A 27,239-nucleotide genomic window follows, 5' to 3' on the forward strand; every position below is an offset into this window, starting at 1 on the left:
GTGGAGGTGCTCACTCTGTCAGGCATAGATCTATGTCCAGGTGCAGCTCCTCAGGAAATCATCCTGTGTATTCATGCATTTGCAGGAGGGCGGTGGCTGGCAGCACTAGGGAGGGCCTCCACCCCCCTCCCTGTGCTACTTACCTGTCCATATCCCAAATATGCATAAGCCTTTTCTCTTTGTGGTAGCTGATGGAAGACATGCACATCCTGGGCATTCAAGCCAGGCTGAGGTCTGGGAGGTCCACAAAGGCGTATGTTGGTTTGCATCCCTGAGCTTGGCTGCACCTGGGAGGGTAACAAAGGCAATCTTTGTTGATGAACAAGAGAGAAAGGATTTAGACTCTCACACAAAGTCAGACAATGTTTTCACCTTCAGCTTCATTTCTCTTTATTTAAGGAGCTTTATCTTGATTTTTCTTCATTTTCACTCACTTTTTTATTCTCTGTATTCAAAAGTTCCTAAGCCCATGCTAGCTACATTTAACCATGGCTGTTTGAGCTACATTTCTAGCTCAGACATAAAAAAATGGAACAGAGAAACTTAGAAGCGGAAGAGTATTAGAGTCTCTGAGTGGAGAGGTGAACATTCTAGAGATAGGCCATAAAATGCTCATTGGAGCATCAAAAGCTTTATGTCTGGAAGCACAGCTTGTATGTTCCCCTTGCTGCTGCTGCTTCTGCTGTGCCCACTGCTATCATCCTCTGCCACTGTTTTCTGCTGCTTAACTGCTTTGTCATCACTTGACTCCATCCCCATCTTCTTCAAGGTTATTATATTCTGTAGTATTCTATTCTCCTTATACTGTTATATTTAAACTGTAAAAAATACAATTTCATTTTTTCTGACTTTCCAAATTCTGAGTTGTAGTGAATTTACTCTACTGGGAGAGGAATCTGCTCTAACCCATCACATTAACATAGTGCAGAAGATGGTTGCTCTCTTGAAGAGGAAGCCTCGCTGACTTTATGGCTTTATTCCTAGAGCTGTGCACCCTTACCTGCAGACAGACTTCATTAGAAATCACCTGCAAAAAATTAAAGAATCATAAAACATTAGGGATTGGAAGTGACCTCGAAAGATCATCTAGTCAAACCCACCCAGGGCAGAATCACTTAGATTTGCTTCTGTAGCAGTGGGCTCCTCTTTATCATACCATCATATTTCCAACCATGCATGTCTGACTGACAAACAGTCAGACAGACATTGACAGAACTTGTTTGAAAATCAAAAGTCCGCATGCTTGCTGTGGGCCATATTCTCCTTCTGTCCTTTTCATCTAGTATCAAGTCAAATAAAGGATGCCAGCAAAACATGTAAGAGTAAACCTTCTTCCGTAACAGACAGAGAGAAATTATTTTACATTAAAAGAGATTATGTTTCTTCTCCTAATAAATTATTTTACTCAGTATTTCAATGGTACTTTAATCTTATTGACAGATTATGACCTACTGAGAAAGAACTGAGTATTAAAATGTGCAAGAGTCTTAATACCGTAATATTCATTAATACAATCACAACATTAGGAAGCAGCTAGCCAGACTCCAAACCACAGCTGGTACGGGCTTAACCAGCTCAGAGTATAAGCAGAAAAAGTTTAGGTCTGTCTGACCTGTCCTTCAAATGCGCAACCTAATTTCTTGCAAGACCTGTTAAAAGTCTGATTTCTACATTAGCTTTCCATCTGGGCTCACCGGAACTACAGACTTCATGTGTTTTGCCTAAGACTGTGTTTAGTTTGCGAAGCTGTCCTGGTCATGTTTTGTATTATAAGTGGTTCTGATGTACATACAACCTACTTTTTGTACTGTATGAGATGAATGATATATGTGTAAAGGAGAAGGCCCCCTTAATCTATTTCTCTCTTCTCCATGCAGCAGTGCTACAAGTCTAGGCACCATTTCAGAGAACACATCAAATAAAACATCATTTTAAATCTTCTCTGCCTATAGGAAGTCACATTAAATAAATTTCTCTGCATTGTAAATTGAACTACTTCTTATCCATGCAAAAATTGCAAAACAATGAAATTAAGCTTCAAAGTTTGCTAAAACTGAACTATTAGACAGTTACAGGATTGTACTGAAATGATGGATAGGTGTCACCTAAAGCTTTTTGTGTTTGTGGTCTTAAATGTTGAATAAATATACTGGAACAGGAAGTAGTTATGTGTTTCCAGTGTTTTAGTTATTGCTATGGTCTCACAATCCTAGTACATCTCCTTAAGGGTGTTATTTTATTGCAGTATTTTATCCAGCACATGAGAATTTACCTATCTCCTCTGTCAAACTAGGATGGTACAAGTCCAGAGAAGGACACAAGATTCTTGAGAGATTAAAATAATCAGAGGGCTGGATCACCTCTCCTATGAAGACAGGCTGAGAGAGTTGGGGTTGTTCAGCCAAGGACACCTTAATACTGGCCTTCCAGTACCTGATGGTGGCCTACAAGAAAGTTGGGGAGGGACTGTTTACAAGAGCATGTAGCACTAGGAATAAGGGGCAATGGTTTGAAACTAGGTAATGGTTTGAAACTCTGAGGGTGGTGGAACAATGAAACAGGTTGCTCAGGGAGGTGGTGGAGGCCCTATCCCTGGGACATTCAATGTCAGGTTTGATGGAGCTCTGAGCAACCTGATCTCGTCTTAGCTGCAGGGATGAGTGTTAAAGGTCCCTTCCAACCCAAACAATGATACGATTCCTGTCTTGTCTTGAATCAGTGAGTGACTCAGAATACATGACCTGGCAGAGGGCCACATCTTCCTTCTTCCTTCCACTCTCACCTTATGACAGAATGGGTTTATCTTTCCTGTTATTACCTCTCTCTGTTAGTCTTAATTTTCTTTCCCTTGGTTAGTTTTATGAGTAGGTTTGCAGATTTGTACAATAACTGTTGTCAGAGTTTTCTTTTTACTTCCCCTTGATCAGTTTTAAGTAGGTTTTCAGAGCTGCACAGTAGCTGTTGTCAGAGTTTGCTTTCTACTTCAAAAAAAAAAAAAATAAAACCATCTGTCAATTTTGCAACATGAAAAAAATTTTGCTTGTTGTTGTTTTAGGACACAGCAGGTCAAGAGAGGTACAGAACGATTACTACAGCTTACTACCGGGGTGCAATGGGCTTCATTTTAATGTACGACATCACAAATGAAGAATCTTTCAATGCTGTGCAGGATTGGTAAGTAAAACTTGGAATTCATGTTAATTAGCACAGAGAATGTTTGGTAGCACTCACCTGCTGTGACAGTGTAGATTATTTTGGAAAACTTATTTCTAAATACAATGCCCAAGCATTCCAAGCATATGGGGGAGGTTTTTCTCAAAAGAGATTGAATCCTTTAAAATGTTTTGCATGCAATTCATTGCATCCATTGTGTTTTCTCTGACTTCTATAAATGCTGCTTTAAAACGAGCAACATGCTAATGTGGAGACTAAGTACTAAGATACCAGAAGGTGCTTCCATATTTCACAGGGGTAAAAAAAGATATACCTGATGTGGGGGATACCTTTTAATGTAATTTTTCGTCATGTTGTTTTTAACTGTCATTGGTTATACATTATGCTCTCAATCTTGTGACTCAAAAGTGATGAGCAAACTTAGTAAGAATAGCCAAACCTAAAACAATTGGCACTTACATTACTTTGTATTTTGTGAATGTCAAAATACCTCCATGTAAGTGTGTTGTTTCAATCAGGCTTTCATCAGTCAGCAGCCAAACAATTTAAGGTTTTTTAAATAGAACTGACTGAAAAGACAGCCTAGAGTTAATCTGAGTGATAGCTTCACAAGTTATTTTGAATCCGAGGGCCTCCTACTAGTGCTCTGAGAGGTTTGGAAAGCATTTTACCATGTATGTTCCCCACCTGCATGGTGTTCCCATGGAAGAACTGCATTTGAAAGAGGATTTTGTCAGTTTGTGAGATTTTATTAGTATGGAGTTTTGACATTTATTCTAAGATATGCACTATGATGTACCTTTTTTTAGTATTGTAGAAAGTGTCACTGAACCCATGGAGTATCTTTGCTCTTTATACTTGGGGTGTACACCTTGGTCTGTGTGATGGTTTGGGTGTTCCCCGCCCCCACTTTGGAAATTACCCAGACTAGAATCATGAATGAAGCTTATCTTTACAGCTAGCACAATATACAAGCAGATATTTACAGTATATACAGTTATATACAGAAGTATACAAGGTAAAAGGTAATACAGAAACACAACTCCCCTCCCAGAAACCTGAGTCCCCAGGAGGGGCTCTCAACCACCCCTGCACCTTCCCCTTTCAACCTTATCCCAGTCGCAAGGAAGAATGGAGGTTCAGCCAGGGGGGTTAGGAAGCAAAGTGGATTAGAAAAGAAATGGAGGATGAGGTTAGAGATGCAGCTCAGTCAGTTCCCCAGCAGAAGGGAGAGAGGTTATCTATGTTTTTATTTCTTGTTCTTATACATCTCAGCAAGCCTATGAGTGAAGTAGACACCACCATTGTTTTCCTTTCACAGCCTGTAATCTAGTTCTTCTCACCAAAACATTCTAGCTTGCTTCAAACTAGCACAGTCTGTATATGTGAATTAGGCCTGGTCGTTCACCACCCTAAGAATGAGAACTGGGACCCTTAGCTTGATTCTGCTCTGACAGAAATAGGATCTTCAGTTTCCTGGTATTTCCTGTGTAAACTAGAGTAGTCTAGTCATTGACACATCTCTGTTCTCATAAAGGGGCAACTCCAGAGGGTGTTCTCCTGTCCATCCATTATCTCCATGACTCTACACAGAATTGCTCTTACAAGTATCTCATTGCATTTACCGGAGAGTCCATAAGAATATGACTAGTATAGAACAGATGATTAGCTTTTGGAGAACTGAATGTATCTGAGAGGAGTCTCTGCTTGATACTCAAAAAGGAAGAGGTATTTGCTCACTCTGACTTGTTATGTCAAAGGAATGTTCTGCCCATTTTGTGAAAGCTGGAGGCATCCTAATGAGTGCTTGCTCTTACTCGTTTGTGAGTACCGCTCTATGCAACAACATGATGCAGAATGTCCTACCTGAAAGGAGGCTAGACGTATTATGCATAGGAGATGCTGCAAAAGCTTAGCAAAATCAGGGAGAGTACACCTCCCAGCTGAACCCTAAATTGCGTCTGCCAGCCCCACTGCCTCCTGAAGCACTTTCCCTATGCTGTTCTTTGTCCATGTGTTGATTCTGTTTAACCACTAGGTTAGCTAGGTGATAATGGCTATATAGGACCAGCTGTAATCTGCAAATATCATTGTCCCATCTCATTGCAAACCAGATGGCATACCATGTATTATCTACCTTCCTTGAACAAAACTGCTTCTTTCTTTCTTATAGCAAGGTAAACATGAGTATTTAAAATTAATTTTTCCACCTGTTTGTTTTCTAGCCTCCTAGATCTGGTATGATTGGTACTCTGTCTCCTGGTGAAAAGTAACTAGGCTTCATGTTAGCTAAAAAAAAAAAAGATCTCCTGTAAAATGAAACAAGAAAATATTTAAAAGCTAGAGTTCATAAATGGTTTGTGAAATAAGCTTTTTTTCTCGTAATTTTCATCCAGAAGCTATTCAAATAGTTGGCATCTACCACTGCAACTCAGTGGACAGGAGGGATTGCATGACTCTGTGACAAGTGCATCTGCATGATGAAAGGGATGACAGAGGCAGAGTGCCTCACTTGTCAGGATGACATGTAGATTTGCCTATTTTTGTTTTGAATTTCATAAGCCCGTTTGCTGCCCTACTGTTTGTCCTCTGTTTTATTCCTCCCATCTCACAGATGATAATTGATTTTCGGTAGCCCATGCCACAATTTTGAGAACAATTACAAAACTACAGCTTGCTTCAGAATGTGAGAAGTTAAAGAAAATTCACAATTTCCAGTTCTGCAGAAGAAGCAAGAATGGCTATGAGCATGTGTCTGCATTTGTGAAAGGCATATGGGGAAGGAAGGAAAGCTTTTAAGCCTCTCTGGGGTTTCAGATGCCTTTTACCTTTGACAAACATGCCTCTGAAGGCAGTGGTGCCATTTCATACGCCTGCACAATGGGCAAAACTCATGCTTGAATCACGTCGGTTTCAAGGCTTTATCCTGTCCGCAGACAGGACAATGAACCTACAGGTGCCTTTTGGGTTTGGATAAAGGACTTTGGTTTAAAATGTGCATTGGGGTGTTTTTTAAAAGCAGTTAGTTCAAAGCAGTTGTACTCAAATTGAAAGCTTTCTTTTCAATCTGAAGTGTGGCTGACATTTTTCCTTTATAATAACAGATGGATAGACTTTTAGACATCATGCCTAGCTTAGCATGAATCTGTTCAGATGTGAGAAATTCTATATCTAATTTTACAATTGACATTTTACATTAAAAAAAAAATCAGCACCTGTAATTTTATCTAAACATATTAGCACCAATATATGCAACAAGATATGCAACAATATCTTGACCAAATGTACGTCTCTGTGAGTTTAAGAAAGGGTTTTGTCTAAAAGCATAGCCAAATAACTTGGAAGCCCAATAAATTTCAGCTATACTGCATACACTTTAGAAAACATTCATAACTTACCTTCCTTAATTAAAATGAAAGAGCCTTAAAGACTGCAAATATGGCAGCACCAGAGCTTGTAAGCTAAATAGAGATTTACTGTGAGATTCAAGAACCTTTGGCATGAGGAATCTTGAGAAGTGCTTGCTTCTACAGTATGTTAGCCTGTGTTTTCTGAATAGCTGTGTCCTAGTATGGTTTCACACATGCTGCAATAGATGCTGTTTGAATGAGCCTAGCTTGCAGACAGTTGAGATTGGCCCACAAAATTGACAGATCTTTAATTTTTTATTTTTTTTTTTAACCATTTGGACATTTTTGTGTCATCTGTAGACTTTATTAGCAGTTAGTCTGAATGTTTAAAAAGGATATTGATAAAATAGTTGGAGGGAATTTCTTTTCAATTTCATGTCAGTTTCTGAATGTGTTGCCTCTGACAAAAATGCCAGCTGCAGTAGTCACAGAACCGAACAGTATTCCTCTTTACAGATACAGATTTTTGGAAGTTCACAAGAACCAACAGATTCTGTTTTGATTCAGGAAGAGTGAATGTGTGCTGAAAATCTGTCTGCTGGCAGAAACAGCAAATCAAACATACTTTGACTCAGCAGATCTTCTGATGGAGTTCTGCCAAGATTCTGAAGCTGCCTTTTCCAGGAAGCATTTTCCTTCAGAAATTCAGTAAATGCTGCAAGTTCAAAATGAGCATCTTGCAATAGCTCAGTGCATATTGGGCATGTAAGCCTGAAAAATGCTGATTTATTTCCTAGGAAGAAGAACCACTTGCAAGGCATTGTGTTTTGCCTGGCCAAGATCTAAATTAGAAATCAAGGAATAACCAAAACCATCTTTTAGCTGAATTCTTTAGACAGCATCTGCACATTTCAAGTAGTTGGCCTACTGTAATCTGCTTTTCTTAAAAAAAAATCATTCTTATTAAATCTGAAGGGAAAATATATGAATGCTGAGTGTGGCTCAATGCCACTTTAATGCATATTTGGTTTTGTCCATTTACAATGTCACAGTGGTTGCATTATTTTCTCTTTTATACTACCACCTGCAGCATTTATATTTGCTGGTCTTTTCCATCATTACATTTCAGTAGGAGCTGTTATGTCCTCTTTCCTTCTAGAGTTTCAGTCCACATGAGGTGTTAGTGTATGGATAAAGGCTTTGCACTATCTTTCCAAATGCTAGCAACTCAGTATGTTGAGTTCTATAGAACTGCCAGGAAAACAGATAAATACGGCTTTTCTAGACTTATAATGACTTGATTGGAGTCAAAGTCCAAATGCTAGACAGAAAGTATATTGTGTATAGTTGCTAATGCTCACTTTAAGTTGTCCCTCTGCACCTGAAAACACTGTTCCAAGTGTTTGTCAGGATATGTCTTTGTCGTTGTCTGATGACTGCTGAAGGCATTGCGTGAGGAATTAAAAACCTGAGAATTCTACATTGCTTCAGGAATGCTTTCTCAGGAGTCACACAAAACTGAAGGAACCTGAGTGGCTCTGAATCACTGAAATCTTGAGACATGCTGTGTTTTGGAAGCATGTCAGGGTCTACAGAATTAGAATCATAGAATCACAGAATCAATCAGGTTGGAAATAACCTCCAAGATCATCCAGTCCAACCTATCTCCCAGCTGTAGCCAATCAACTAGATTGGCTAAGTGCCTCATCCAGTCTCTTTTTGAACACCTCCAGGGGTGGTGACTCCACTACCTCCTTGAGCAGCCTATTCCAGTGCAAATCACTCCCTCTGTGAGGACCTTCCTCCTAACAGCCAGCCTAGACCTCCCCCGGCACAACTTGAGACTGTGTCCCCTTGTTCTGTTGCTGCTTGCCTGGGAGAAGAGACCAACCCCCACCTGGCTACAGCCTCCCTTCAGGTAGTTGTAGACAGCAATGAGATCACCCCTGAGCCTCCTCTTCTCCAGGCTAAACAACCCCAGCTCCCTCAGCCTCTTCCCATAGGGCTGTGTCCAAGGCCCGTCACCAGCTTTGTCACACTTCTCTGGACACGTTCCAGTATCTCAACATCTCTCTTGAATTGGGAGGCCCAGGTCTGGACACAGTACTCAAGGTGTGGCCTGACCACTGTTGAGTACAGGGGAAGAATAACCTCCCTTGTCCTACTGGCCACTCTGTTCCTGATCCACACCAGGATGCCATTGGCTTTCCTGGCCACCTGAGCACACTGCTGGCTCATCTTCAGCTACTATCTACCAGTACCCCCAGGTCCCTTTCTGCCTGGCTGCTCTCCAGACACTCTGTCCCCCAGGTCAAAGTGTAGAACCCTGCACCCATCCAGCCTGTCTAGGTCCCTCTGCAGGGCTCTCCTACCCTCAAATGGATTGACACCTGCTCCTAGGTTGTCATCATCTAGTTCTTGCTTTATTTGGCAGGGAAGACAGTGTTCTAGGAAAAATTCTGATTGCCCTTAGAAAAAAATATTTCTCAAAAATTTTAAGACAGATTATGGTTATATGTCTTCTTAAGAAATTCAGAGTGTCTTCCATGAAAGATGCTTATCTTTCCTATTTTTCTCTTGCTTTTTCATCTGGTGTCATTTGAACAGCTCCGCATTATCCATCTGCTCAGACACACAAAATTTGAGAAGAAATCAGCTGACAGAAATTGCATAATCTGCTTATGAAGGTGACAGAAACTTAGGATGCAACAGGCAATTTGTGATGTTAAGAACTCTCTTGTGCTGTGTTTACTTCCATGTTTCTATAGGAACAATTTGCAGAATTTAGTACTGGCTGGTATACACTTGGGACAACATTAAAGTTAAATTAATTGCAGATTGTGTGTCCTTCATCTGTGCCCATAATGCATGGGAGATGGTTATTAGGAGTTCAGTCTGGGCAATGACAAGAGAAACTGAAGCAGTAGCTATCAGAAGACCAGAGCAGATCCTGAGCTGTGCAATGTGAGTTCAGTGATTGCCAGAAATGGGAGATCTTATTTTCTCTGTAATGTACATGGCTCAAATTAAATGCTTCAAGGTGTCATCTGAGAGTGTTTTACAGCAAAACTTTAAAGAGTGACTGTACTTCAGTATATATGGAAATGGGTACAAACTGCACCAGGAGAGGTTTGTGCTGGATATTAGCAAATACTTTTTCACTGAAATTGTTATCAAACACTGGAATGGTCTGCCCAGGGCTATGATGAGCTAAGAGCAACTTCCACACAACAATACAGCTTAGACCTAGCTGGAAAAATATTCTGATGGAGCATGCTAATATCGAATATATTAACTTGGGCTAGATACAGAGATTTATGCAGCTTGCCTTTGTTTTTGACATAGTTACAGAAGTTATGTATTTGTGAATAGTTTCATGTCATTCTCCTATTTAAAATAGAAGAGATTGAAATGGAAAGATTAGTATTTCAAAAGAATCACACTTTGGTGTGGGCTTTTTTTGGATTTGTTTGTTTGTTTGTTTTTCATTTGCATCTAAGTCTTCTGCACAGTGGATAAATATAAGGGGAAAGGGAACCAGTATTCTTTACAAAAAAAAAAGGAAAACAAAATTACATGCTGCCTTTTGAAATGTTGTTGTTATTATTTAAATTATGTGACATGTACTGTTTTCCCTTTTAATGTTCACTACTGGAAATGGGCTTCTGCGATACACAAAATGTCAGTAAAATCCTTTTCACTTTTTCTCTTTCATTTTTTATTCTTGTAAATGCTAAGGTCAGTGACAAATCAGTTATTTTTTGTAATATTTATATATATTTTCACTCAAAACAATGTCAAGAAATTTGGCAAAAGTTATTCTTGGTTGAACAAATTTGTTTTAAAATGTTTAAGCAGAACTCTGTATGCCAGGTCAGTTTTCTTACCTGTTTTTCACCTGTAGTTTGATATGAAACTCCTGAGAAAGTAAATTGCCTGCAGAAAACTTCATTCTTTGAGATGACTTCTACTATTTTGCCTGAAAAATCTATCATCAAACTTTGGCTCACAAGTGCTAAACTGATGCTAGCTCAAACCACCTACATGCTTTCTAATTTCACAGACCCACTCCAGGGTCTTCCACATTTCTCCCAGCATAGCCATAAAAAAAAAGAGTATCTCCACATTTCAAACTCAAGGGCAGGTCATATCACAGAACCACAGGATCACAGAATAATAGGGTTTAGAAGGAGCCTCTGGTGATCATATATTCCAATGCCCCTGCTGATGCACACATAGATCGTTGCACAATTTGTCCAGTCAAGTTTTGAGTCTTTTCAGGGAAGAAGACTCCACAGCCCCTCTGAGCAGCCTGTTTCTGTGCTCTGTCACTCTCAAAGTTCTTCCTTATGTTGAGGTGAAGTTTTCTGAGTTCTAGTTTATGCTCATTCCACTTATCCTGTTACTGGGAACTACTGAAAAGAGTTTGGCCTTCCCCTCTCCACCTCCCTCCATTAGATATTTATAATCATTGATAGTATCCCCTCAGAGTCTTCTTTTCTCCAGACTAATCAGCCCCAGGTCTCTCATAGTTGCTTAGCAGTGACATGCTCCAGTCCTGTTACCATCTTGGTAGCCCTCTGTTAGATTGTCTCCAGTAGTTCTCAGTCTCTCTTGAACTGTGGAGCCCTCAACTGGGCACAGTACTTCAGGTGTGGCCTGACCAGGCAGGCTAGAGTGAGGGGAGAACATCCTTCAACATACTGACTACACTCTTCTTAATGCACCCCAGGATACTGGTGGTCTTCTCAACCACAAAAGCCCCGTGTTGGCTCATGGTTACATTCTCCACCAGGACTCCCAGGTCAAAGCATGATCTCAGGTATATCACTTGAGAGTCAAGGATATACTACAAATGAATCTTCCTAATTAAAACCAAACCAAACCAAAAAAAACCAAAACTGTATGTGATGATAGGGAAGTGTTGCAAATAGGTTGTTTGATGTTTTTCAACACAGGTTTCTGTAATTTTCAGCAGATCATTCATGACAGGACCAACAAAAACTATCCAATGTCACCTAAACTACTTATTTGTTGCTCTAAGTTTTGGATATACTAGAAGATAATTTCTCAGTCTCTCATCACTGACAATACCAAATACACGGTTTGCCTTGAAAATTCTCCCTGAAAAAACAAAAGACAAACAAACCACAGATATCTGTTGATTTTTTTTTTCAAAGCCTCTTCCTAGTAACATACCTGATGGTAGGCTTAAACAGCAGACTAGCCTGGACAGCTTTGCTTTGATGAAGATATTTTCTCATCTCTTCCTTTCTGCTAAGCACTGAATTTGAATATGCATATTGCACATGGAAATTTATGCAAATCTTATCTAAGTGGGTTTTGTTTCGAAGTTAATAAACCTTTGATTTAAAAGTTCAAATCACAGCATAAAAAAAAGTTTTCAGTAAGTTTAAAAAAAAACTGTCAAAAAAAAAAAGATTCATGAACTGTAGTAGTTAATCGGAAAGGAAAACTGTTTATTTTTCTTTATGTTTTTGGTTCTTTCCTATGTCCTTAAACCATAGTAAGAAACACAGCTATGGAACTGAAATTACCCACATGTGGTCCTCAGTTGGCCCCTCTCCCTCATGCATCTTTCACTCATTTTGCTGTGGGAGATAAAGCACTTCTGCAGAAGTTTCTACATGTCCTTTGAACCTCCTTGTCTTCTGTACCATTTTCTTAGATACCAGGCAGCCATCTGTTATCAAGGTGTTCATTCAACTATCTTCGGCAGCTTCAAACCATATTAATGCTGTCAGCAGGCAGGCTGATAAGAAAAGGAAATAAATACTGCTGTATCGAGTTATTTTAGCCTGTCTTTGTTTTCTTTCAAATCGTAGACAGCGCAATCATGAAGCTGTTAATATCAATCACTCATCCAGATCCTGTTCAGACACTGGGAGCTGGATGGAGCTCTTCAGTAGAGCTGGTCTCAAAAATACACTTCAGAAAGTCACCATTGTCTTCCACTGGACCTAGCTGTCCTAATGAACCACTGTGTGGGTTAAATACCTGCCTATCCTTCAATTGTTTTTAATTCTATTTTTTTTTTCATGTTTAACTTCAGCTCACATAATAGCTGATTAAGACTTGCCTTTGCCATAACTAAATATCACTTATTGCAGCATCATGGATTGATGCTGTTGGCACCATCATGCATTGCTCTACAGCCTCCACCCCTATAGATTAGAGCTGCAGTTCTAGCAATTAATTTTCTTCTCTTCTCTGCATCACTCCTTTCCTAAGCACTCTCACTCATAAAAATGTGGCAGTCTTATCTATTATAAAACCCACCAAAGTCTTTTATTTGGGAAAACATCACAAGCTGTAAGATCATGCCTGTCTGCTATCTACATCTAGCAAGAAGAGTGGTCCACCTCAGCTATTACAGTACTTCAGCATTAATTCCCAGAAGCATGTGTGGCAGAATTATCCTCTAGGTACTGAGTTTCTATGCATTGCTCTTCACGGTCATGAAGCAAGAAACAGAATATACTTACTTTGTTGTCTGCAGTCTCTCTGGTAGTAACTGAACAGAACATCAATAATTAATAATAGTGCAGATGTGACAGTGTAAACATAAACTTGTTTTCTTGTACTGGAAAAATCATAGCGGAGTTTCACTGCTTATCTGCTGAGGCAATATAGATAACCAGCTGTACAGATAAATGTTGAATCAAGGAGGTGTCTTTTGTTCTGTACCATATCCTCCTCTTTATTCAGATATGGTCACTGAGGGTAACACTGAAGTAGAGAAAGCAAACCAGATGATCAGGTTAACATCTGAATGCTGCCATGACAAACTGCTACCCATTAATTAGACTACAGTAAGATATTTTTAATGAGGTTTTCAGGTTTGCCTGACTTTTCCTATGATAACGCTTTTATTTTTCAAAAGGTTAAAGTGGAAAATGCTTCTGAGAGGCCAGTGGTGAGCTGCTGCAGTTTACCAGGAAGATAAGAAAACTGAAAACAGTAATGCAACTATATGCTAAAAGATATAGGTGGTTCAAATATTTAATTTAGTCTGTCTCTTTATTTTGTAGAAGACAAAGCCACAAAAGAAATAGTGTGGCATGTTAGCACCAACACAATATTTACTTTTGCTAGTGAGAAATGTCATAAAATCCTGTGGCAATCACAGTTTTATTTGCTGCATGGTAATTAATATACTCTTTTATCTTCCTATGACTGTTAAGCTGTTACTCAGTGTTTCCAAATGACAGGTCTCCTCGTGTGAGTCTTATCAGTGGCTCAGTAGCGTTCCTAAACAGTTCTAATCTCAGGTTGCCCAAGACCTGCTTTTCTCTGTACTTTAATCTGATACTCTTCAGATGACTGTGATGACCCTGCACCAAGCTCAAACCTTGAAATTTGCTGAAGGATCAGTTCTGTAGGGGGGATTTCAGATCTGCAGTTACCTTCTGTGGATTGCAATGCATCCAACAGCCTGGAGGATATTTGTTCAAAAATCATAGAATCATAGAATCAATCAGGTTGGAAGAGACCTCCAAGATCATCCAGTCCAACCTAGCACCCAGCCCTAGCCAATCAACAAGACCATGGCACTAAGTGCCTCATCCAATCTTTTCTTGAACACCTGATGGCTACTCTACCACCTCCCTGGGCAACCCATTCCAATGGTAAATTATTGTCTCTATGAAGAACTTCCTCCTAGCATCCAGCCTAGACCTACCCTGGTACAACTTCAGACTGTGTCCCCTTGTTCTGTTGCTGGCTGCCTGGCAGAAGAGACCAACCCCTATCTGGCTACAGCCTCCCTTCAGTTAGTTATAGGTGGCAATGAGGTCACCCCTGAGCCTCCTCTTCTCCAGGCTAAACAACCCCAGCTCCCTCAGCCTCTCTTCACAGGGCTGTGCTCCAGGCCTCTCACCAGCTTTGTCACACTTCTGTGGACACGTTCCAGCATCTCAACATCTCTCTTGAATTGAGTGGCCCAGAACTGGACACAGTACTCAAGGTATGGCCTGACCAGTGCTGAGTACAGGGGAAGAATAACCTCCCTCGTCCTACTGGCCACACTGTTCCTGATGCAGGCCAGGATGCCATTGGCTCTCTTGGCCACCTGGGCACACTGCTGCCTCATCTTCAGCCTGCTATCTACCAGCCAACAGAATTGAGGACATGGAAGACAGCAACAGAGCAGTGTGCAGCCTTGTGGGTAGTCTGAAGAGCTCTAACTGGTTTCCATCTTCCTCATAACCTTAGGATCATAGAATAATAGAATGGCTTAGGTTGGAAGGAGCCTTAGAGATCACCTACTCCAAATCCCCTGCCATGGTCAGGGACACCTTCTCAACTGGACGAGATTGCTCAAGACCTCATCCAGCCTGGCCTCAAACACCTCCAGGGAGGGAGCTTCCACAATCTCCCTGGGCAACATACTCCAGTGTCTCACCACCCTTGTACTGAAGGACTTTTTCCTGAGATCCAGTCTAAACCTACACTCCCTCAGCTTAAAACCATTGCCCCATGTCCTATTGCTAGAAACTCTTATGAAAACTCTCTAGCTTTCCTGCAGGATCGCTTCAGGTACTGGGACACAGTTATAACATCCCCCTTGTAGCCTTCTCATCTCCAAACTGAACTACCCCAGCTCCCTCAGCCTATCATCACAGCAGATGACCTTCCTCGCCTCTATTCCCCTCAGGCCTTTTCTGCTTTTGGCACCTCTGCTTTTAATTCCTCTTTTCCTCTGCATCTGATTTCAGCGTAGTCTGTTTAGAGTGTCAAGCACTGTCAGTTTTAAATGATCACAGATATGTGAGAAACAGTCTGTATGGAGGTAAGCACAACCAGTTTTACTGGAATGAGTCCTCTGAGCAGCCAGGAAAAGTTCTGTCAGTGTTCTTATGTTTGAACCCAAACCTCAAAGTGACTTGACAGTGTAACCTACTAATTGTGGTTATCTTCAAAGCATAACTTAATGCTATTTAGGTGTGTCATGCAAATGAAACAACCTTTAGAGTGTCTTCTGTCAGATTATTGTAAGCGCTATTAAACTAAGACATTTGTAGTAAAAGCTTGATAACAAATAATTGCAATTTTTGGGGGGTGCTTTATCCAGTCCCATTTGTTGTTTGAGGCACTACCAAATCATGGCATGAACAGTATAATTTTTGGCAATTTCAGTTTCAAGGAAGTCAGGAACAGTGCCTTTAAACAGATCTTAAAACTACTTTGGTGGTAGATTCCAGCTGATCAGCAGAGCAGATCGCATGGTACTTGAAGTTCTGCACATTTCAGTTTCTTAGGGAACTCCAGACACAGGTATTTCCTGAATGGACTATGTCTGATACAAATCCAGGAAACCTCTATAAGCATCGCAACCTAGCCCTGTCTAACAAAAAAATCCAAGAAAGAGTTCACATCAGGAAATCTGCTTTTGTGATATGTAGATGTGATTGGTGCCCTCTATTCCAACCCTTGGTAGTATGGTTATCATAAGTAATGACATTTTGTAAGGCAAACCAGTCACTCTCTGTAACCAAGATGGTCAAATATTTCATAGAATCATAGCGTGGTCTGGGTTGGAAGTGACCTCCAAAGCTCATCTAGTCTAACCCCCTCTGCATTAAGAAGGGGCATCCTTAACTAGATCAGGTTTCCCAGAGTCCTGTCATGCCTCACTTTGAATATCACACTTGGTGCCATGGTCTAGTTGACTGGATAGGGCTGGGTGATAAATTGGACTGGATGATCTTGGAGGTCTCTTCCAACCTGGTTGATTCTATGATTCTATGGTGTCCCAACCACCTCCCTGGGCAACTTGTTCCAGCGTTCCACCACTCTCATAGTAAAGGTCTTGCTCCTAACATCCAATCTAAATCTGTTCTTCTCTAATTTGAAGCCACTGTCTGTCATCCTACTGCCACAGGCCTTTGTAAACCAGTCTCTCTCTCCATCCTTCTAGTAGGTCCCCTTCAGGTACTGGAAGGCTGCTATTAGGTCTCTCCAGAGCCTCCTCTTTTCCAAGTTGAACAACCCCAGCTCCCTCAGCCTGTCCTCATAGCAGAGGTGCTTCAACTCCCTGATCATGTTTGTGGCACTCCTCTGGACCCACTCCATCAGCTCCATGTCCTTCTTGTATTGAGGCCACCAGAGCTGGATGTAGTGCTCCAGGTGAGGTCTCGCCAGAACAAAGTGGCAGAATCACCTCACTCAATCTGCTGGCCATGCGTCTGGCCCTGAAAGGTCTTGTGAACCAAGTAGCCAAACCAAATGGATATGTTCCTCCCCTCCCTCATGCTCTCATGGTTCCTGGGCACCAGACCAATTACTACCTTTCTTGCAAGCCTTGAAAGTCCCCATGCACCTGGCCACCCAGGTGGTGAGGACCCTATTATAGGACAGGGAACATAACAGCACCCAGTGTACCGTCTGTAAAATGAATCAGATACAAGTTCTAAGTGGGGAATTTGGATATGTGCTGCTGCTTTAGTGGCCAGGGACATCTCTGCCATCAGCTGCATCCCCTGAGGACTAAGGTACTTGTCTTCTCTTATATGACACAGAATTACAGAACTTTAGATGTTGGAAGGTACCTCCAGAGATTATCAAGTCCAACTTCCCTGCCAAGGCAGGATCACCTGGGATAGTTCACATAGGAATGCATCCAGGCAGGTTTTGAATGCCTCCAGACAAGGACACTCCACAGCCTTTCTGGGCAGCCTGTTCCAGTGCTCTGTCACCCTCACTGTAAGGAAGTTTCTCCTCATGTTGATTCTTGAGTCTAGATTATGATTGTCATATTGATACAGCAAATCATGTATTAAGACCTGACCCAAACTGCAGACTGCCTGAGTGTTTAGAAATTGTACATTAAGGTCTAAGTGATTAGAAATCTTAAGTTGTAATATAAATTCTGTATAAATAAAGCTTTAATTGCAACTATGATTTGGAGCAATAATCATTCTGCCAAGGAGCCTTGAAAGAACTTGTCTGTTCCCTTAAGTGTTGTGTGACAGCATGCTAAAGTCACATAAATGTTTGAATTTCTAGCTTTATGAATATGGACTTACGATAGAATAAGGAAAAATAATGGAAAATAGCTTGTTAATCCAAATTAGAGATTCTGTTTTTACTCAGTGCTCACTCATGTTTGGAACAATCAGGAGGCAGTAGGACTTTTTACTTTCAGAGGAGTAAGTAGGACAGAAAAGCCTGTCTTCTATTTGGGCCAAGATTTTGTGTGTTTATTCAAAAGGGTTTGGCAGAAAATACATTTTGACATCACCTAATTTCTCCAGACATTGTCTGATACTCTTGCAGAACAAGTGGAATCAATGAGCTTCTGGAGGTCACAAGCTATGTCTAACACTCCCTAGAAAGGCCAGAGGAGAAACTGTCTTTCTGCTTTAATCCTTCTCTGTGCTGGCCACCAAGCAATTGAAGACCATCTCAGTGGCTGAATATGTTGCTGTTTGTTGCCTTTGCTGTATAATGCAGTCTGCACTTAAAACTCATAAGATGCAACCTAGCTGAAATGCCCCAGTGAGATTCTGTATAATGCTATCTTCTACACTTGAGCTAATTTGCTCCGTTCAAACATGGATACCACTATGCAGTGCTTAGTTCATGCAGTACAGACTTTAAATGCATGTTATTCCTGCAAAGTCATTTTAGTTCTCCTTGTGACAGAACGGAGCACATAGAGTCTCAGAAATTCAGGTATTTTAAGTAGTCAGACAGTGACAGCTCAGTGACAGAATGACAAGTGTTTTTCATGGGTACATTGTCCCTTCAGTGGTAGCTCATGAAGTATGGTTTCAGTGGAGTTGGAGAAAGGGAATTAGAAGGCACTGAGTCTGTGCGTAACTCCTGAAAACATTGAGCAAAGCAGGGAAAAAGCAGATGTTGCTACATATCAGATCAACACCAGCTTTGCAAGAGTTAAATAGGGACCTCACTCTGTCCTTTCCTCTTTCTTGTTGCTATTGGGATTTAAAAGAACAAAGACATCTAAAAGTTGATTCACACAGGAAATCATGAGGATAGTTGTAGCTGTGCAGTGTTCACAGTAGGGAAGGTTTTCATCAGCTCTCTCCTCCTCTCTATTTGCAGCAAACAAGGTCTGGCATGAGTTTATAGCATAAAAGGACCATATTCCAAAAGGAATAATGAATCAGTGTTATTTTCTCATGAACATCCTCCTGTCATTTGCACGATAAATCTCTATTTACAGTGGTTTGTTCACAGAAAGTGAAAAGAAAGTGTTACATGAGTTAAAAACAATTGGTAGAGAATGGATCCCTTGCAAAACTGTAATGCTGACAAAACTCATTTCAGGCCCATTTTGACAGAGACTGATCTAGATAAAATCCCTAGTTTTTTCTGTATCTGCATGTTAAACTCTCTCTTTCAGACATACACTAAGCAGCAAAACTAGCATCTGTCATGTCAGATTTTTAACCTGATTTTCCTGGAGGGCAAAACACTGTAGAAATCCATATTAATTGAACACGTAAAAATTGCACTTAGCTATGTGCATGCATTGGAAAAAGCAGGGTATACTAAAGAAAGCAAAAATAAAGAAAAGAAATCAAATGAATTATGAAGAAAGACCAGGAACTCTAGCAGGTTCTGCTGCTAATCAGTTGGAGTAGCCTGCTTGTTACAGCTGTCATGCTACAAACAAGTAAATAATAACTGAATGTTACAGCCTCTGGGAGGAAAGAAGAGAACAAAATATGAAGCAGTCAGAAAGGATGCAAACCTTCCTTTAGTGTAATATTTAATAACAGTCCTTTCAGTTTGGCTTGCTGAAAGAGAACACATTGTTAAGACTCATTGATGAGTTACCCACAAGAAACCTGCAGCTGCAATGGAATTAAAAAGGAAAAAAAAATTTAAAAAAAGGCATAACTAAAAATTCTATGTGTGGGAGATGTGGAAAAGTTGAGTGAAATAATAAATATCACTTTTGTATTGCTATTTTTAGATGCAGAAACTGAAATTAACCTCTCTTCTATTCAGTACAGCCTTTATCATTTACATTTTTTTCAGAGGTTTTTTAAAAATAGAATTGCTCAAGACTTTGCATAGCACTTAAGGTGATATTTCTAAGCAAATTTAAGGACTTTTCCTTCACAGATCATGGAAAATACTGGAGGTTCATCTAAATACAAACACTTAATAATTTTTTATAATCTTCACAGTGTTTTGTGGTCTGTGTGTATATTTAAATTACTGTAGCACAGGGAAAAAAATGTTTTATTTTAAAAGTAACTGAAAATGAAGAGGAAATACTGCCTCTAACTGAAAATTCATACAATACCTGTTAAGGGAGATTTATATCCTGAAAGTTATCGGTGTTTTAAATGTCTTTTTAGTCTCTATGGAGACTCTTCATTAGGTTAATTAATGCAGTCTAAGCTTAGATATATAAACATGGGTACAATGGCTAGAGGGGAGGTCTGGGTTTATCCAAGAGCTTTTCATACTGTCTGCCACAGCAAAACAGTCTACCGGATGCATTGTGTTACCAAGAAAACAAAAACTTTTGTTTTCCTCACATTTAAGCCAATGTTTTAAAATTTAAATTGTTAATTAGGTCTCTTCAATTTTTTTACACTCCCAAAAGGGGAGAAATTCCAGGGCTCATATTTTGAAGACATTTGGGATATGTTACAGTCTCTTTTGTAAAGGCTATCTAAGCTGCAAGCCTTGAGCTAAAGCTAATTTCTTTAAATTCCATTTCTGTACACAGATACTCTTTCCCAATAAAGTGACAGAAGCAGAATTACAGAAACATCCAGGTTGGAAAAGACCCTCAGGATCACCAAGTCCAACCTATAACCCTACTCTACAAGATTCACCCTAAACCAAATCCTTAAGCACCATATCCAAACGACCCCTAAACACATCCAGGGTCAGTGACTCAACCACCTCTCTGGGCAGCTCATTCCAGTGCCTGACCACTCTCTCCATGAAAAACTTTTTCCTAATATCCAATCTAAACCTACCCAGTCCCAGCTTGAGGCCCTTCCCCCTTGTTCTGTCTCCAGCTGCTTGTGACAAGAGACCAGCAGCAGCCTCTCCACAATGTCCCTTAAGGTAGTTGTAGACAGCAATGAGGTCTCCCCTCAGCCTCTTCTCTTTCACACTAACCCCAGCTCCCTCAGTCACTCCTCAGAAGATTTATTCTTTAGGCCCTTCACCAGCTTTGTTGCCCTCCTCTGGACCTGTTCCAGCACCTCCTCATCTCTCTTGTGTCATGGTGCCCAAAAGTAAACACAGTGCTCAAGGTGTGGTCTCACCAAAGCTGAGTGCGAGGGGTCAATCACCTCCCTAATCCTGCTGACACATCATTTTTAATGCAAGCCAGGATGTCGCTGACCTTCTTGGCCACCTGGGCACTCTGCTGGCTCATATTCAGCTCCTGTCTTTTGCAACCCCCAAATCCCTTTCTGCCAGGCAGCTCTCCAGCCACACTTCCCCGAGGCTGTAGTGTTGCTTGGGCTTCTTGTGACCCAAGGGCAGGAATGTTGGGCCATTGATCTAGCCTATTCAAGCTCCTCTGAAGAGCCTCTCTACCCTCATTCAAATGAACATCCAGTCGAGTTTACAAGAGCTGTCCTACTATCTTAATGTGAAGTGTTCTAAGAAAGGAGACAGGAAATGTGCAAGAAGGATGACAAAAATGCATCTCTTTTAAGGAGACCAGAAGTGCTCCTATGCAGCAAACAGGGAGCACAGAAAAAGAGAGCTAATGACCTCGGGCCCTGTTTCCATTTTGGAGATAATGGTGAAATACAAAAAGGACAGAAAGTTTTTAAAGTGGGGATCTGAAAAAAAAGGAACAGGTCCTCCAAATCAGCCAAGAAGAAGCAAAGGTGTCTGTCAGGAATTGTAGTTGTGTTGGAAAGTAGATATATTTCTGTTGGAGAAGGACTGGAAGGTAATTGGACATCTCCGTGACAACATCCTTCAGAGCTTTCCTCATCAGGTTCTGCAGAAGGTGAATGGCAGTGGCTCTTGCTGAGGAACACAGTCCTCACAACAGGAGGGGAGATCACAGGGTGGTGGGTGGTTCTGCAGAGACCTCTGGGAACCAGCAATTAGAGGGAACTGAGTGAGGGATGGGAAATGAGACAGAATGGATAGTCCACCACAGCTTCAACAACTGTCTTCAAACTGGGTGGAGCAGAAAGGCTCACACACCAAAATCACTGAGGAAATGCTGCTGAAAGCTTGACTTTATTTAGTGTTTCTGGTGCTGATTTACCTCATGCTGAATTCTCTCCCTAGTATCCACTGCAGGTCTTTAAAAATAAATTCTCACTACTCTCCATACCTTTGAGCCAATTATTTTAATTTTCATTGGTGCTGTTAGATTTTTTCTGAGTCCAGAAGGCCAGCATCTTTTTGAGACTTCTCTTTGGAAAAATGGGGTTCATCTTCTCTTCCCTTAACTGGTGAAAGACTTCATGGGAGGGAATAAAGGAGGAAGGGAAAAGGATTTTGCTAGGAAGGAAGAGAATGCTGCAGGCTGAGAGCAGTTCATAAAATATATTTCAAACAAGTCTTGGAATGGTCTTAGTTTACTTAGGGTCTTCCAGAGCCCTAAGTGAAATGTTCAGTATGTGTGTGAACACACACATATTGCTGGAAAATCTGAAAAAGCTCTCTTGCATTTCATTCTGATTTTATGTTGCAAACTCCTGAAGATGACTTTTTAACAGGAAAGGTTATCTTGAGAGCTGTGCTGTAGAAGACTAAACAAAGTGTTTCAATATTGATTTGATATGTTCATGGCACAAAACTGAAGTTAGTAATGACATACCTTTATCCACAGAATAACTGAGTACTAAGGATTTTCAAAGCATGATCAGCTTTAAACATCAGTCTCAAGTTGTGCAGGGGCAGGTTTAGCCTGGATGTTAGGAGGAAGTTCTTCACAGACAGAGTGATTTGCTATTGGAATGGGCTGCCCAGGGAGGTGGTGGAGTCGCCATCCCTGGAGGTGTTCAAGAAAAGACTAGATAAGGCACTTAGTGCCATGGTCTAGTTGATTGGATAGGGCTGGGTGATAGGTTGGCCTGGCTGATCTTGGAGGTCTCTTCCAACCTGGTTGATTCTATGATTCTATGATTTTACAATTCAAGATGTGATTGGATGGCTTGGAAAAGCAGCATTATCCCCACTTGTATGGGCAGCAATCTGCTGCAATGACACAGTCATTTCTTCTCCCTGAGCATGGCTGGCAACCCACACTGCTTTCTGAAGGAAGAATTTCAAGTAGTAGAGTTCATCCTATGGATTACAGAAAGGTGATGAGGGTTACATTAAGTTACTGGTTAGGGTAAAGTGGTTCATATTTCCATGAGGTGTGCAAAGTAAGGACAGCTGGAAACTGTCTCACATGCTCTTCTGTCTTATTATCATATACAGAGTAAGTGCTTAATTTTGCTCTTGTGGCTTCCAAAGCTGCCTGCTAAGCAGCCAGCTCATTCATCAGCCACGGACTCACCTTGATAGACCCAGTCAGCCAGAACTGAAGGAGCATTTTGAAGTGTGAAATTGCACTCTATGTGCATGTTGGATTAAAATGTTGTTGCAGAACCTCACAGATTGCACGGATCCTGTCACAGTTTTATTCCACATAGGTGGTTTCTGCCACAATCTCCCCAAAATACAGTATATTCAAACCAATTCTGGGATTTTATTTTCTTTATTAAAGGTGTTGGAGAAAATTAATAATAGATAAGCTTTACAAACTACAAAACCCGTCAAGGCAAATGATAATGGAAGCTCTTCCTTATGTCACAGAATGCGTGAACCATTGTGTATTTGTCCTGGTTTGAGTTAGCATAAAAATAATTTTGTTCAGTGTTTTTATCTTACAGCTCAGTCTCTTCTAAGCAGTTGCACATTCAGAAGTTAGAAGTGTGTTTTCATAGACAGCATCTGCTTCTGAAAGTAAAAACACTCAATGTTTATAGATACTACCAAGGACTGGTATCCAGCTTCTGCTCGTACATGCTCTTATGGAGACCAAGGTGCCTGTGTACCGTGTTAGGGGTGCAGAAAGTAAAAAGCTGCACCTCAAACGAGGAGCATACAGTATAGGCAACCCTGTACTGACCAGCTAGGTATTTCATTCCATATATGTCATACTCAATATGAAGCTGAATGATCACAAGAGTCAAGCTCTCTTCAATGGATGGCTTCTAAACAGGGGCTCCATTTTGTCTTTGTGGTGGAGGGGCAGCAGCCCCAAAACCGAGGCTTTCCTATGCCTCTACATGCCTGGACATGTTCTTCTGCCAGGACCCACGAGGCAGCAAACAAATTGCGTAACACACATACACCCAGCCCGTGTGCCCCTGAGGGCCGGGAAGGTAATCCCCTATTGGGAGGGTCCAGGCATGTCTCTGCTGCCTATTGGGGCAAGGTTTGGCTTATGGCCAGCCTTATTGATCATTTTAGATGTCCAATGAGCCATGAATCTCGGCCCCAGAGCCTATAAAGGGGGGTGTATAGCAGCACCACGTGTTCAGTCTGTTCAGACAGTCCAGAGTGTTTACTGGTTCAGAAGCTTAGAGCATTCAGACTCAGCTCTGATCCACAGCAGCATCCTGCTGCACTGACCTGCTTGCATTGGCCTAGACAAAGGATCAGGCCTCACTCACCTGCAAGCATTACAGAGGCTCAGACCTCATGCACTGATCTCAAGGCGCAGTTGAGCTACCTGTGAGCCCTTTGAGAAGCAGAGCACATTCATGCCTGCACCATACATATATGGGGAGCCGAGGGCCCCTGCCTAAAGCCTAGAGCTATCTTGATTCATCTACGGAGTTAAATCTCCATGCAGCATGGCATAGACCCTGCTTGCCTGGCATAAATACTACTTGACAGCTATCCTGTAGGTCTGGAAAGACTCAGGCCCAGCAGACCCTCAGACTGTCTGCAAACCTACGAACGCAGCCTGACAGCTGCCAGACCGTGTCAGAAGCTACACGGACCAATCCTTCTCCTGCATCGGGAAATTACTGCCAGCTGATCATCCCTGGACACGCACAACATCCAGAAGCTGCAGCTCTAAGGCAGAGATCACCCCAGGAGAGAAGGTTAGAGAAATACTGTTACCCCAGAGACTGGGAGAACCCTTTTCAAGGGAACACCTTGCAAGCCGGGACAGACTCCAGCTATACCAAGACCCCAAGTACTGGGCACATGCTGAGACACATTCCCGGGAGGGTGGTTAATGATTAATACTCAAGAGCAGCACACCTAAGTAAGCTTTAATTCCTCTGTAATATAAGTTATCTCTATCTGAAGAGCACACACAATTTCAGCCTTTGCTGGGCAGACACTAGAGTGGTTAAGAGGCATTAAGCCTAAGAAATATTTCTCTCTGCCAATAATTGTTAATAATTTGATATTTCCACTTAATAATCAATCCCTGTAAATATATCCCAAACTATTTTCATAAACTTGCAACGAACTGGATTTCATAGTGGTTGGGGGTGGTGTAAATTTGTAAATATTAATTTTAATAAATAATTTTATAAAAAATCAAAACCACCTCAAATTAATTTCTCACCTCCCCCTAATAGGGGAGGAATAGAGAAATCCCCTCCACGACAGTCTTGCATCCCAAGCTGTGCATTCCTGAATCCAGTTGTATAATCCATGTCCTCAGTATGGTTCCCATCTACCACTGACTTCAGTCTGGGGCTTCCCCAGTGTCTGCTGTAGTATAAGTGGTGCCAGTGTCATAATTGCAAGGGAGTTGGGTTCAATATTGGTTCTGTATACATTTGTACATATTTCATCATTATCTTCATTAAAGCTGTTTTAGTTTCTTTTCCAGCCCATAAGTCTCTCTCCCTTATTCTCTGCCACTTCGGGAAGGGAGAAGGGTTAGTAGAAAGTGTCTGTAACTAGCCTAATGGCCAGCCCAGCCCTAACCCTTGACAGTGTCTTATTCCTCAATATATGTATACATTCAATTTGTTTCCACATTTCCTTCTTCATCCTGTTAATGGTGCTTTCTTCTAGTGGAGTCAATGCTGATCTCTCTTTGACTTGGACTCACTTGGACTAAAGATCTTGATATCAATTTTCAAAATTCTTCTCCTTATAATAAAAGTCACAAGGGGGTGAATAACATCATATGTAAACATTTTTATATATGAATATAGTTGTTTGCTTTATTAAACATTGTTGATAAGGCTTATTAAAAAGGCCAGGAAATACAGCACCTCTTTCTTAGCTGTCAAGATCTGAAAAGAAAAACAAACTCAATACATTCTGGCTGAGAGTCCAAGGGAGAGAAGCACTCATGAACACAAGTGTTTGGATCGCTTTTAAGCATTATTAAATCAATTTGTCAATACAGATTTCATTACCTTCATTTTTACTATATTGCTTTTTGTATTTTTTTGTTTATGCTGAAGGCATTATCACACTTTTCTAGGTATGTTTAACTGAAAACTATTGATTCGTTACGCTGGTTGGTCTACTTGGTTGGGTTTAAAAACCTGCTGCAGAGAGCTGTACTCCTCCACATCATTAAAATCATGGTTTAAATATATTTCACTTTCTCATTTTCATCTGTAGATAAGGCTATCAAAGATGCAATCAACCAATTGTTCCTAATTAAGTGCCTGAAAAATATGACTGCTTCAAGTATTGCTTAATTAATATTCAGCAGCTAATCAGCATTTTTAGCATTTCATTTGATTACCATTTCCTGTTTTATTCTTTTGGTTCTTTCATGTGGCTCTGTGGTTGTTTTTTGTTGGTTGGGGTTTGGGGTTTTTGAGTTTGTTTTGGGGGGTTTGTTATTGTTTTGTGTTTGTTTCTTTGAGTTTTTTGTTCTTTGAGTCTTGTATTCACTAAAAAAATTAAGAAGTCAGGAGTGGAAAAAGAGAATTTCAATAGCAGCGTCTGCATACCTTACCATGAAGTATATTGTTTCCTTCTGAGCATTAGCAATGAACTATGATGGGAATGTCTCTTAGTTTTGCTTAGAATTTAGACAGGGGAGAAAGAAGAATAAATACACTAAAATTATGAAAATTAAAATCATAGAATCATAGAATCAACCAGGTTGGAAGAGACCTTCAAGATCATGCAGTCCAACCTGATGGAAGTCTCTTTTGTTAAATCAGGTGACTAACTGTTTTGCTGTGGTTGGTTGGTTTGGATTTGTGGGAGGCTTTGTTGGGTTGTTTGGGTTTTTTTGGTTGTTTGTTTTTATTCCCCTACTTGTTCTTTCACATAAAGCTTTAAACCAGGAGACTAGGGGAATGGAGATTATTATTTTGGAGAAACTTTGACTTTGGGGCAAATGACTGTTTAATAAAGAAGAAACAAATGTGAGTGCAAAATAAAAGGCCAAACTATAATGATTGTAAGAACACGCAGGCGTGAGAGTTTGAATAGTTAAGAACTGTTTTTAAGAACGGTAACAAAAAAACAGTAAGTTGCATTTAACTTTTTTTTGAAGAAAGATAATTGAGAAATACATTGATTTTGTGAGGTCAGCAGCATCAGCTATGCTCATTCCAGCCATTTTCCATTTTGTGAAACCCCTCCATGTCTTCACTGACAGCTGAACAAGCGGCAACTGTTTTGGCTGGCCTAGCAGGACACAAAAGAGCAGTGCTGATCCACCTTCAAGCCACGGGCCATTTAAAGCCATGGTAAATTACTGCTTTTAGAAGCTCCAAGAACCTA

General features: G+C 40.8%; 1 protein-coding gene across 2 annotated transcripts in view; it reads left to right on the plus strand.

Annotated features, from left to right (window-relative positions):
• RAB3C (RAB3C, member RAS oncogene family) overlaps positions 1–27,239 on the plus strand; it is a 448,802-nt gene that overhangs the window by 70,833 nt on the left and 350,730 nt on the right. For both annotated transcript variants that reach the window (XR_010301375.1, XM_064140540.1), the window contains exon 3: positions 3,056–3,174. Coding sequence is in view for 1 of the 2 variants with exons in the window: in XM_064140540.1 (XP_063996610.1) it covers positions 3,056–3,174 (119 nt within the window). In the remaining variant the exon portion in view is untranslated. The remainder of the gene's footprint in view (positions 1–3,055; positions 3,175–27,239) is intronic.

Source organism: Pogoniulus pusillus, chromosome Z, assembly GCF_015220805.1.
Source record: "Pogoniulus pusillus isolate bPogPus1 chromosome Z, bPogPus1.pri, whole genome shotgun sequence".
Classification (NCBI taxonomy): Eukaryota; Metazoa; Chordata; class Aves; order Piciformes; family Lybiidae; genus Pogoniulus; species Pogoniulus pusillus.